The following is a 12,576-nucleotide window of genomic DNA, read 5'->3' on the forward strand; positions in this document are numbered from 1 at the left end:
CCAGTAAAGATGTTGCCAGTAAATTGACATGATCATGATCCTAGAATTGTATTCAACGATATTTTGTAAGAACATGCCGTAAAGTGGTTTAAATAGCTAAACAAAATCATAAAAACAAATTTTGCCAAATTTAACATATATTCAGTACTTTCCAACAGCTAAAAACTAGCTGTGAATGATCTAAAAAAATCTATTAGCTTTAACAACACAAATTCCAAAGGGCATTATCCAACATTTGTCATATATTTGTAATAGATGTAATTAGTATCTTCCCAAGATCTGACTTTCAAAAGTTTATATGTTGAAATATAACTAAACCTAACATCTGAATTCTACTGTGTTGAGCGAAATCAGCTCTCTGAACAATTTGATGCATGTGGTGTTTATTTATGTTTCTCAATCTTTAGTTATTGATTCTTGTTTGTTATTGAAACTTGACTAAATGATTTTTTTTATCATTATGTCATAAGAGATAGTTTTTGATCGTCACCTTGCAAGAATATATATATATTTTTAAAAGGCTATCATTCATTTAAAAAGAATGGTTAGTCCTAATATTTATCATGAAATTAAAAAGGTTTGTTTGTATTGTCATTTGAATTACTCTCTATAGTGAATTATCTATTACCGGTTTCAAAGGAATTCACTTATCTTAAAGACATAAAATTTTGCAAGTGAATTTTCCTAGATTCTTTTCATTTTCCCGACTTTCTTAAGATATTTTTATGATGTCTGCTCTATGGTCGGGTTGCTGTCTTTTTGACAAATTCCATATTTTTATTTTCAGTTTTATGATATACACATGCGATAGCTTCAAATGGTAAAGCATGCATTATTAAACTAAAGTTATTTATAAATGTCCCTATTATTTGTTAAAACAGCATGGTCATTTGTGTTATAATGGGCTTATGAGAATATAATCAGGTTTGTTTTCAAAGTAAGTTACATGAAGATTTGTGAATATTGTCTTTTATAGACTTTAATGATTGATGAGCTTGTACGCCCAGGTGTTTTGGGTTTATAGTACGTATTTTGTATATTTATCTATATTTTGTCTTCAAATATTCAGTTTTCTATTTTATATATCTATCACCACTGTGCATGTCTCACCTAGTAAAGTCTGAATTTTCCATATCTGATGCAACCCCTTATTTGACTATTCATACTTAAAAAATGCCTAATAAGTATAGAATACACAAACAGAATAATTGGAATGCACTCTGAGGGAAACCATTTTCCTTTTGGACAAAGTTGTTTAGACTATAAGCTGCAGGGCGTTGTGCCTGTCTTTTTTGTTAAAGTATGAAATTTAAATATACTTCATACTTTATGCCCATATGGGCCAATGACTAACAAACATCCATAAATTAAAAAAAAACAATGATTAAAATGAACAATACATGTACATCTTACAACCATTATGTTTTTTTTTTAATCTTTTATCTTTCTATATATATGATTACACAGTTTCAAATAAATGTAAGGACTCCTTGCCTTCAGTCTTAGTGAGTTTTAATTTTTCAGTACCCTGTTTTGTTTCAGGATCTAAGAATTGTTTCAATTTATTCATATGACTTGAGTTTATATTAGATTGATTTTCAAAAATAAAATCTGTTCCTTATTTTTCATTAATAAGTACACCAAAATATGTATAAAGTCTTTAATTTTAAGGATTTTTATCGTAGTTGGCAGTTAATATTATAAGAAATTTGGATTTGAGACTTTTTTTTATGAAAATTGATATTTTATTGTATGATTACTTTTTTTTTAAATTTCTGTCATATTTTTATTTGTAAAATCTTTTGGGAAAATAATTGTAGATGCACATCATTAAATGTCTCTGAATTCATGTACAACTATTTATACACATGACAATTTTTAACATTACACATTATGTTATTAGTTATTAAATCACGTCTACCGATTATGAGCGATTTTAAATTAAGGCGAAGAGTGGACATAGTGTTCTTAAAAAGTAAACTGTTATACAACTGTCCCAGGTTAGGGGGAGGGTTGGGATCCCGCTAACAGGTTTAACCCCGCCACATTATTCATGTATGTGCCTGTCCCAAGTCAGGAGCCTGTAATTCAGTGGTAGTCGTTTGTTTATATGTTACATATTTGTTTTTCGTTAAAAACAATTTTATACAAATGAGGCCGTTAGTTTTCTTGTTTGAATTATTTTACATTGTCATATAGGGGCCTTTTATAGCTGACTATGCGGCATGGGCTTTGCTCATTGTTGAAAGCCTTACGATGACCTAATATTGTGAATTTTGTCATTTTGGTCTCTTGTGGACGGTTGTCTCATTGGCAATCATACAACATCTTCTTTTTTATACTAACTTTCTATTCTGACTCTTAAAGTGAAAATCAATCAAGTTGTGAAGCCATGCTACTGGAAATTCTTTGTTTTTTTCATAGACAAATTCATGGCAACATTAAGAATAAATCACCGACACACAAGATCTCTAAAAACTGGTCATTACAATCTACTGTCTTCTAACTTTTTTCCACGTTGTCTTTAATCTCCTGTACTTTCGCTGGTGTAAGTGTCGGGAGGATATTGAGTTCTTCTTCCAAACGCTCCATCATACTATCTATTTTGCTTTCCATGTCTTTCCTACTCTTTTCTGCTAATGCTCGAATTTCAGCTTTAGCTTCCTTACAGTCTTTATCAATCTGCTGTCGTCGTCGTTTTAGTAGTTTACCTTCTTTTGCAGGATCGTATGCAATCAGTTCTACAAGTGAAGCCGTATTTTTTACCAAGTGTTTTTTTGAAATTTCCGTGTATGCTGTTGCAATTAATTCAACACAGTAGGCAACACAATTGACTGATGTTGCCATTTCTAGAACTACATCTCTAGTCATATGACCTACGCTATAACCACCATCCCTCAAACGTCTGTCTAGTTTGTAAGTTTTTTGACTTAGACAAACATCAATTTCACTGGTGATGTTCTGGAAAAAAAGAACGAGTCTATTCCATTGCGCCTTTAATTGTGACAGAACTATCAATCCTTCCTTCAGGGTCTTTTGTATCTCTTGAAAATTGATACTTTCGATTTTAGTTTTGCTAAGCTCTTCAAGAACATCAGTCTGCCTTTCATCCATTTTTCTGACCTCATCCAGACATTTCTCCCGAGCTCTTCTGGAGTCGTCAAGTTCCTTTTTCCGGAGTTCAACATCATATCTTGCGTTTTCACTAGCTATTTCAGTCATTCTTTTAGATTTAGATGTCTGGTTAATAAGCATCTCGTCTGTGCTTGGAATGGAAAACGGGCTGTAATGAAAAAGAACTCTGGCCTTATGTTGGAATTTCTTCGATTTGTTCTTTAACTTTTGTACTTCTTGAAATAGTTCATCTGCGTTTTTCTTTTTTATCCTCAGCATTTTGTCACAAAGTTCAATTCCCTTTTCACACGTATACGTAGTATCAAGGACCTCTGGAGCCTCAGCATATTCTGACGTTTTATAGTCATTTTTAATTTTTCCCAATTCGTCTTTTATCCGGATTAGTACCTCTTCATTATCCTCCAAGTCAATTTTCTTCTCTTCTGTCCCGTTTGAATCAATAGTATCCTTAAACATCTCATACATTTTCTCGATACATACATGCATTTTATATGCATATTGGTATGCAACTTTTAATTCTGGTTTTGGCTGGTCATCTTTCGCAGTTTCTGACTGGTTTGATGCTTTAAGCGTTTCTCCAACTGTCTCTTTTAAAAGACTGGTAAAAGCAGTAAATCCGGAAATAGTCATCATTTGATATTGTCCAAATAAGTTTAAAGCACCAGTTGCTATTTTGATTCCTTCCTCCACTGACTGTAACAACAACAGTTGACTTACTCCTGGCACGTCGTCAAGGCTTTTGTCAAACGCTCTTTTTGCTTTCTCTAACTCATCAATCACACGTTTCTTTTCGTCTTCCATTTCCTGTTTTCTTTTTTCTATTTGTTTTTCTTCCATTTGCAATATCTTCATTTTGTCAAGAGCTTCTTTAAGACCATCTTCATAAACTCCTTTAACTGCAGCCGAAGATTCCGTTGTTTCGTCTATTAAAAGCATTACATTGTAAAATTTGTTTTCTGTTGTTTCTGCAAGATGAAGACATTTATCGGCATCGTTTTTCACCTCTTCAAACATTCCAGGAAGAATTTTCGTCTTCTCCTCCTCCGAACCTTTTGTCAAAATATTAACCACATATGTTATACTCTCCTGGAACTGCATGGTATACATTCGTATTTTGTCCATACTTTTATGAGCTTCCATGAATGCTTTACATCCGGAATTACTAATTTGAACTAAACATGCACGAAAAGAGCCTGGGTATTTTACGAATTTGAATCCCCCTTCTGGTATTTGTTTGTCTAAACTAAAATCAGTTTTCGTTGCTATAGCCATGAGATGACCTAAAATAGCTATTGATGTAGGAGCAGGCATCACAAATTGTTCCCAATTGCAAATTGAATCAATTTTTAACACCATCCGGTCCTTTCTTTCTGCCACAGTGTTAAGTTTGTTAGCGACTGTCTTACTATCCGTATTTTCCATCATAATAACTGACCTGCAATGTATTTTTTGCAATAAGTTAGTTTGATAATATTGCAGTAGTACCTTACATGACACAATTCGTGTATTGTAGATTTAATTGGTGCAACCTTTTTCGGATACACATAAAGCATTATCATTTTACTATTGTAGCTATAAAAGAGAAACGGAAGATACCAAAGGGACAGTCGAACTTATAAATCGAAAATAAACTGTCAACGGCATGGCCAAAAATGAAAAGGGCAAATAGACAACTATAGCACACACAACATAGAAAACTAAAGAATAAGCAACACAAACCCCATCATCTTTGAAAGCCTGAAGAAAGAATGTAGACTGTTAGCAATTAAAAAAGTAGGACTCAGAGGTGCGATGGGGACGATGAAGTGCGATGGTCACGCTGAAGTGCGATGGTCACGCTGAAGTGCGATGGTCACGCTGAAGTGCGATTGTCCACGCTGAAGTACGATGGTCTTTTCGCTGAAGTGCGATGGTTTTGTGTATGACATTTTAATAATGTGACGTTTCAAAATACAACATGGATTTACAGGCAGGAGAATAGGGTTTTGTAGATGAAGATTCCATGCTAACAAAGGAAAGTAAGGAAATAAAAAAGAAACGAACGTATTCAAGTACCGAACATGTTGAGGTTACAAAAATACGTTTAAACATTTTAGGCAGCAAAGCGGATGAAAGATGAACTTGGTCTCCGAATGAGCTAACCAGTATTCTGAATCATACCAAAGACTTTTTGTACAATAAATACAGTATATTAATCTACGTATTAATCTAAATTCATCTTTACGTAAGCGTCACTTGATTTTATGTGGGCAATTTAATAAAAAGAATGCTAGTATTATTTTGCTATATCAAGTACATATAATGTTGTTTTATTCCCGAGATTTTTTTCGGTTTTAAAAGAACACCGTCGCTCCATTTGTACTTCCCAATTTATCATCCTCATCTTTGTTTTTCGTGAAACAATTGACAAGTCTAGCTATTAGTCAATCATATATCTACTTGTCGGTATTTTACTTCGTGGATACTGTTCCGACATCAGGTATATATAAATTGATGAATAGAATTGAGAATGGAAATGGGGAATGTGTCAAAGAGACAACAACCCGAATGTAGAAAAAAAACTACAGCAGAAGGTCACCAACAGGTCTTCAATGTAGCGAGAAATTCCCGCATCCGGATGCGTCCTTCAGCTTGCCCCTTAACAAATATATACTAGTTCAGTGATAAAAAACGCAATACTAATTTCCAAATAGTACACAATAAACTAAAATTAAAATAATACAAGACTAACAAAGGCCAGAGGCTCCTGACTTGGGACAGGCGCAAAAATGCGGCGGGTTAAAAATGATTATGGGATCTCAACCCTCCCCCTATACCTCTAGCCAATGTAGAAAAGTAAACGCATAACAATAAGAAGAATTGTTGTGAGCAATTACTAATTTTTATCATAATATTTAAGTAAATAGGATGGACACTTCTTGGTACTATCAAAAAGACCTATACACGTTGAATCTTTTTTCATGTTTCCCTGGAACACCTTATTCCATACTCTTGCGTGCTGAAAGGAGAATTGGAGACTTGGAAACTTTGATTAAAACAAAAATAAAAGTCTTTAGTTTGATCTAAACAGAAGTTAAAACATCTTCCAAATAAGAGGCTAGCAGCTTCTTTTGTCAAATCTTAATGGTGTTATTTTATTAAAACAGATCATGTGTATTTTGCTTTTACTCAAAGTCTTAGGTTTGCCATCGCACTACAGCGTAACCACCATCGCACTTCAGTGTATATATCACCAAGTTGACGTCACAATGTCTTCATCGCACTAATGCGTGTTAAAACCATGCTTGTGATATGATGGATAAAATCTGGCGAACTTATAATATTTTGTGACTGCATCTTGCATTAATTTGGAGGGTCCTTTACAATACATAACTCAGCTAATCTGTAACAATTCAATCTTCATGCCTTATATACTGAGTGCCAATGAGCAGCTACTTTTGTCAAATCTTAATGGTGTTATTTTATAAAAAAAGATCATGTGCAATTTGCTTTTACTCAAAGTCTTAGGTTGGCCATCGCACTACAGCGTAACGACAATCGCACTTCAGCGTAGCTATCATCAAGTTGACGTCACAATGTCTTCATCGCACTTCAGCGTGTTAAAACCATCGCACTTCAGCGTGACCATCGCGTTCAGGAGAACCATCGCGGTTCCGATTCCTACATATAAACACCAGGTTTTGTCGAATGCGCTTGTTTAAGGGTTATAACAGTGACATTTTTTTGTTGTTGGTAAAATAATAAATTATTACAATAACAACAAATACATATTTCAAGTTAATCGTAAATCATTTGCATATCTTTGAATACTTATACATATAAAGGTGGTCGAGTGGTCTAGCGCGTCGGATACAGTGCAAGAGATTTGGTTCCACGACATCTCAGTAGCATGAGTTCGAATCACGGAAAGGGAATAACAAAAACTTTGCGACAGCAAAAATTCAGATCTAGCATTGTTGGGCTAGTGTTTAGACGAACTATATATACCGAATGTATTGTCAGCCATTTAACACCATCACTGCGGGTGATATGATAGATAAAATCTGGCGAACTTATAATATGTTTGTGACTGCATCTTACATTAATTTGGAGGGTCCTTTACAATACATAACTCAGCTGATCTGTAACAATTCAATCTTCATGCCTTATATACTGAGTGTCAATGAAAACGCAACACTGTTTTTTTCAAATAACATTTTTATACAAAATAATATTTTCTTTGGAGTAATTTTTAATGACAGTTTATGGGTTTTTTAAAAGATAAAAGTCAAACAAAAATTTTCAATTTCTACGATTCGAATGCAATGCGTTTATGCAACACAACGCTACAATTTACTAATTCACAGTCTCAATAACGATAATGTGTCCACCGCGGGCTGCAACGCAATCTCTACAGCGACGTAGCATTGACCTGACCAAACTGACCTGTTGAATGTTTGTCCATTCTTCCAGCAATGCAATATTAAGTTGGTGCAGCGTAACTGGCATAACTGGTGGTGGCCGTTGTCGTTTTTCGGCTCGTCAAATTTGATTTCGTTAGTTTTAATTGGACCCAAATCCGGCTGGCATTGGTAATGTTTGGACACAGTTGAAAGTCTTTCGGAGTGTGCACGGGCGATATCTTGTTGAAACGATTTATATCTTGATGCCTAGACATAAACGGTATAACGGTCGGTCGTAAAACTTCACCAAAGCGTTGGGCGTTTAAATTGCAATTGATAGTGATGAATGGAATTTTATGGTTGAACGATATTCCAGCCCATACCCCGACACTTCCACCACCCCAACGATCTGTCTCTTGGATACTAGTACACGAATTTGCTTAGCTTTATCATCTTTGCCTCCACACACGAGTTCGGCGAAGATGGAATCTTGATTCGTCCGGTCATACGACAGTTGTTAATTGCCTGTGTGACCATACCTGACGTAGTTGTGTCCATCTAAGGCGATGTTGGCGACGTACTGTTGCTTTGCTCTTAATACACTGCTGTGCAAACGATGTCGTATCGTGTTTTCTCAAATTTATGGACACTGACAGTATCCTGTGCTGTTTGAACAGTCGTAGGGAATCGATCTCACAGATGCTAAAACGAATGTATCGGTCCTGTAGGGCAGTGATTGCTCTCCGTCTTCCGTTATCATAGGTGTGAACGTTGTTTTCAATTTAGACATGTATATATATATATATATATAAGTGTCTAAGAATGTAACTTTAACACACTAATGAGTGTTATATAATTAGGTGTTATATTTTATATATTATTCACGCAATATTTCGCTAAACAAATTAGCTTCATCGGGCGTGTGCATCTATCTAGGTGAAATCGGATGCATGACAAAAAATATCTTTGTAGCTTGAGCTACACAAAAGTTTAACATATTGATTAATGATCTGTATAAAACAAATTTTTGCCGTTTATTGTACATAAACATTTTTTCAAAAATTAAAACAAATAGTTGTTTTAATTAAATAGAAGTAAAATTTATGAGTTATTCCTTTGGTTTCGGGTAGAACTGTTTTTCATCCCTCTCATTAAGTCCATCAGGTTCAAGAGTACGTAGCTGATGCATCCAGAATCTTTCTCTCTTTTTTCTCATTTCTGAGTCCCAATTTTGGTTTACCTCAATTTAGTCAGAAATGAGAAAAAAGAGAGAAAGGTTCTGGATGCATCAGCTACGTACTCTTGAACCAGATCGATGTATTTGTATGTCATGGTCTTTCATTATTATAACAACATTATTTTTATTTATTCAATTGTTTCAGTTACAACTTTTTCCTATGGCTTTAATCCGAGTGAGTAATTTCCAATCGAAAGTTCCGTAATTTAGGCCGTTATAGTTGACAAAATTGTTTATTCTCGGATACAAGAGACTTTAGAAAATTTAGATTCCTCTTCATTTTGTTTTATCTCACTCATTCTTTTCCAAAAAAAAAATACAACAAGATCAAAGACGCCGATTGAGTAGTTTTTAGGTGATCATCTACGGAAGTCATAATCCTTACTTTATACACACCCAAGCTCATTAGTGTAAATCACAATTAATTGTTTTGTAAACATTTTAAATACTTTTTCATGAACATTAACAATGCATCACTAAATTACACTAATTATTTATAAAAGGTAAACACTCGTGGAAATAGCATGTCATAAATCAATACAGTGGTCAGTGACTGGAAATTTAATTACACGTGTATTGTCAGATTAACTCTTCAATCCATTTAAATGCCGGAGGTCATGTTTTGACATGTGTATATTAGTTCGAGATAAATAATGAATTTTTAATGCTTTTGTTAACCTTGGGATCGTAAATTTAGTTCGACTCAACCGAAATTTCGACTCATCCAATTTCGACTCATCAGGAGTCGAATTACATAGATTTATATGGAACAAAGTTCGGGACCACGTGAAAACTTCGACTCATCCGAAATTTCGAGTCAACCGAGTTCGAGACAACGAGAGTTAACTGTACATGGCTGTACACAGCCTTGTATCACAATCACTGCTGGTGATCCAATGGTAAATTTGTTGTAGAGTTGTCACTGCCTTAGACGTACTTATAAATATAATTATTTTCTGTGACTGTATCTTACATTTATTTGAAGGATCCTTTACTATGCATAATTTAGCTGATCTGTAAGAATAACATCGTCATGCCTTATATATCATGTACTGTAGGTAACATCCGGTCACCGAAAGCTTCATTTTTATGAAGCCCAGGTGGTCGTGTGGTCTAGCGGGACCGCTAAAGTGCAGGCAATTTGGTGTAACGATATCTTAGTAGCCTGGGTTCGAATCCCGGCGAGGGAAAAACAAATTAAAAGATCTAACATTGTTGGGTTGATGTTTAGACGAGTTATATATATATATATATTACCTTTGGACTTGTATAATAATTTCCCTTCAGATTATATGATCTGTTTCGGCTCTTTATAATTCAAGAGCCTATCCCAGATAAATTACATGTCCTTTCTAAATCTTTTTCGATCCCTAACATAACTGAAGGGATATTAAATGTAGAAACCAGGATACAGTGTAAAATAAATTAAGCACCTCAAGTTTGTGGTTTACCATCTTTGCCGCAAGTTTGTTGTTTTCTGTGTTGTATTAATTAATGAATGGCTATTATCTATTTTTTTTAATTAATGGAACCATAAAACTATTTTTTGACACTTCACATTGAATAATCCGCAAAGCGGATTATGTAAAATGTGAAGAGTCAAAAATTAGTTTTATGGTTCAATAAAATCGAAATAAATTATTGCCATTCATTATAAATAAATTTCTATCAAAAATACGGCTCAAAGAACTTTTTATATTATTTATATAAACAATAACAACGTACACATGTTGGCGTATGAATACACAACGTCATAGTGGGCGTGTCGCCAACAAAATTAACAACATTGAAAATAAAACTAATAATTTGAACCAATCAGAAGACAGTAAAAACACAACATGTATTTATATTGATATGAAGATCCATTTTGTTACATCTTGTGATCAATTTATTTGGCAATCGTTAATGGCAGTCAGCAGGATTTAAAAAAAAACATCAGTTGTTCGATCTGATAGTCAAATGCGTTTTTCCCTTTTTTTTTGTCTCTTTGGAAAAGGTTGTTGGTGCTATAGTTAGACCCCTCTACAACGATGTTTTACATTGCACTTGTAGTATCAAAATTACGGTTTTTATCCAACGCAATCATAGGGATGAACGGTTTTTTTATTCAAATATTTTATATTTTTTTCGTTTGGGCTTGTTTTATATTTCCTCTCCGGATTATATAAGCCGTTCATCCTATTTCGTCTCTTTAATATTCAAGACTCTATCCTAAATTGAGGTAAATTATATGGCCTTCCAAACCATTTTTGTCGATCCCTTCGATCCCTAAAGAGAGTGAAGAGACATCAAATGTCGAAATCCGGATTTGGTTGTAAAAAAAAATTAAGCACCTCGTGTTTGTGGTTAACCATCTGTGCCAGAAGTTTTTTTGTTTGTTTTTGTTTTCTGTTTGGTACCAAATTGATCTAAAGTTGATATAAGTTGTGGTAAGAACGTCAACGAGACAAATCTCCATCCAAGTAACAATTTATAAAAGGACAACATAATAGGTCAAGGTACGGCCTTCAACACGGAGCGTTGTCTCACACCGAACAGCAACCTATAAAGGGCCCCAAAATTATTAGTGTAAAACCTTTCAAACGGAAAAACAAACGGTCTAATATATATATACAAACGAGAAACAAGAAACACATATGAACTACATACACAGACGATAACTACTGTACATTAGATTCCTGACTAAGAACATGCGCAAACAATTGCAGCGGGATAAATGTTTTAATGGTATCATAACAGTAACTGCTTGATAAACGAATAAAGTATTGACAATTCACTTGCGAACTCAACATGTACCCTCAAGGCACTTACCAAAGAGCAAATCCTGGATATTCATAGGTCTGTTCTATGTTGTTCCTTTGGAATTTCAACCAAAGATTAATAACAGGATCTTCCATCACTGTATAGTACCTAAACTACATAAGTGTCCTTACAAACAACGGTATATTGCTTGGTCTTCCAAGCGCTCAACGACATCTCTTTCTTAATTATTAACATCTATTTTATCAGCAATCAAAGACGGCCTTCAAAGTTATTGTGAAACTGCCTATTCTAGAGGTGGCGTGAATCAGATGTGGATACTTAAAAATTCCGAAGATCTTTTGTACATGTAATCTAACTCTCTTTCATTTTGTAATAGTATTAAAGCAGTTGCCTTTTCTACACTTTACACAAGCATTCCACATTCCAAACAAAAAACAAATCAAAGGAGATTGTATTATTCTGCTTCATAAAAAAAATTGCCAACGTAGATACAAGTACCTTAGGGAGGGATAAATCCTAATTTGTCAAGGATCACTCTGTTTCAAACAAACAAATCTTTAAAACTGACATCATCAAAATGCTTGATTTCTTGATTGATAACATATTTGTTTCGTTCGGAGGACGTGTTTTTCAACAGACTGTCGGCATTCCAAAGGGAACAAATTCTGCCTCTCTACTTGCATTTGCCGACTTATTTCTTTATTATTATGAGGCTGACTTCATGCAGGAACTTCTTAGGAAGAAAGATAAGCAGTTAGTTATATCTTTCAACTCTACAAACCGTTATATAGATGATGTTCTTTCACTAAATAATTCAAAATTTGGTGACTATATGGAACGCATTTATCCCATCGAACTTGAGATAAAGGATACTACAGATACAGTTAAGTTGGCCTCATATCTTAACTTACATCTAAATATTGACATAGAGGGTCGGTTACAAACAAAACATTCCGACACAAGAGATGATTTCAGCTTTCCAATTGTGAACATTCCATTTCTAAGTAGCAACATTACGGGGCATATATCTCCCAATTGATTCGATATTCCCGTGCTTGC

General features: G+C 34.3%; 1 protein-coding gene across 1 annotated transcript; it reads right to left on the minus strand.

Annotated features, from left to right (window-relative positions):
* Positions 1-2,502: 2,502 nt before the first annotated feature.
* LOC139518199 (synaptonemal complex protein 1-like) lies at positions 2,503-4,557 on the minus strand. The gene has a single exon (XM_071309885.1). It carries the CDS (start codon positions 4,555-4,557, stop codon positions 2,503-2,505), a length of 2,055 nt encoding a protein of 684 aa, XP_071165986.1.
* Positions 4,558-12,576: the final 8,019 nt, after the last annotated feature.

Source organism: Mytilus edulis, chromosome 3 (genome assembly GCF_963676685.1).
Source record: "Mytilus edulis chromosome 3, xbMytEdul2.2, whole genome shotgun sequence".
Lineage (NCBI taxonomy): Eukaryota > Metazoa > Mollusca > Bivalvia > Mytilida > Mytilidae > Mytilus > Mytilus edulis.

Excerpts from the sequence above, each read along its gene's own strand:
- LOC139518199 (XM_071309885.1), bottom strand. The coding sequence starts at position 4,557 with ATGGAAAATACGGATAGTAAGACAGTCGCTAACAAACTTAACACTGTG.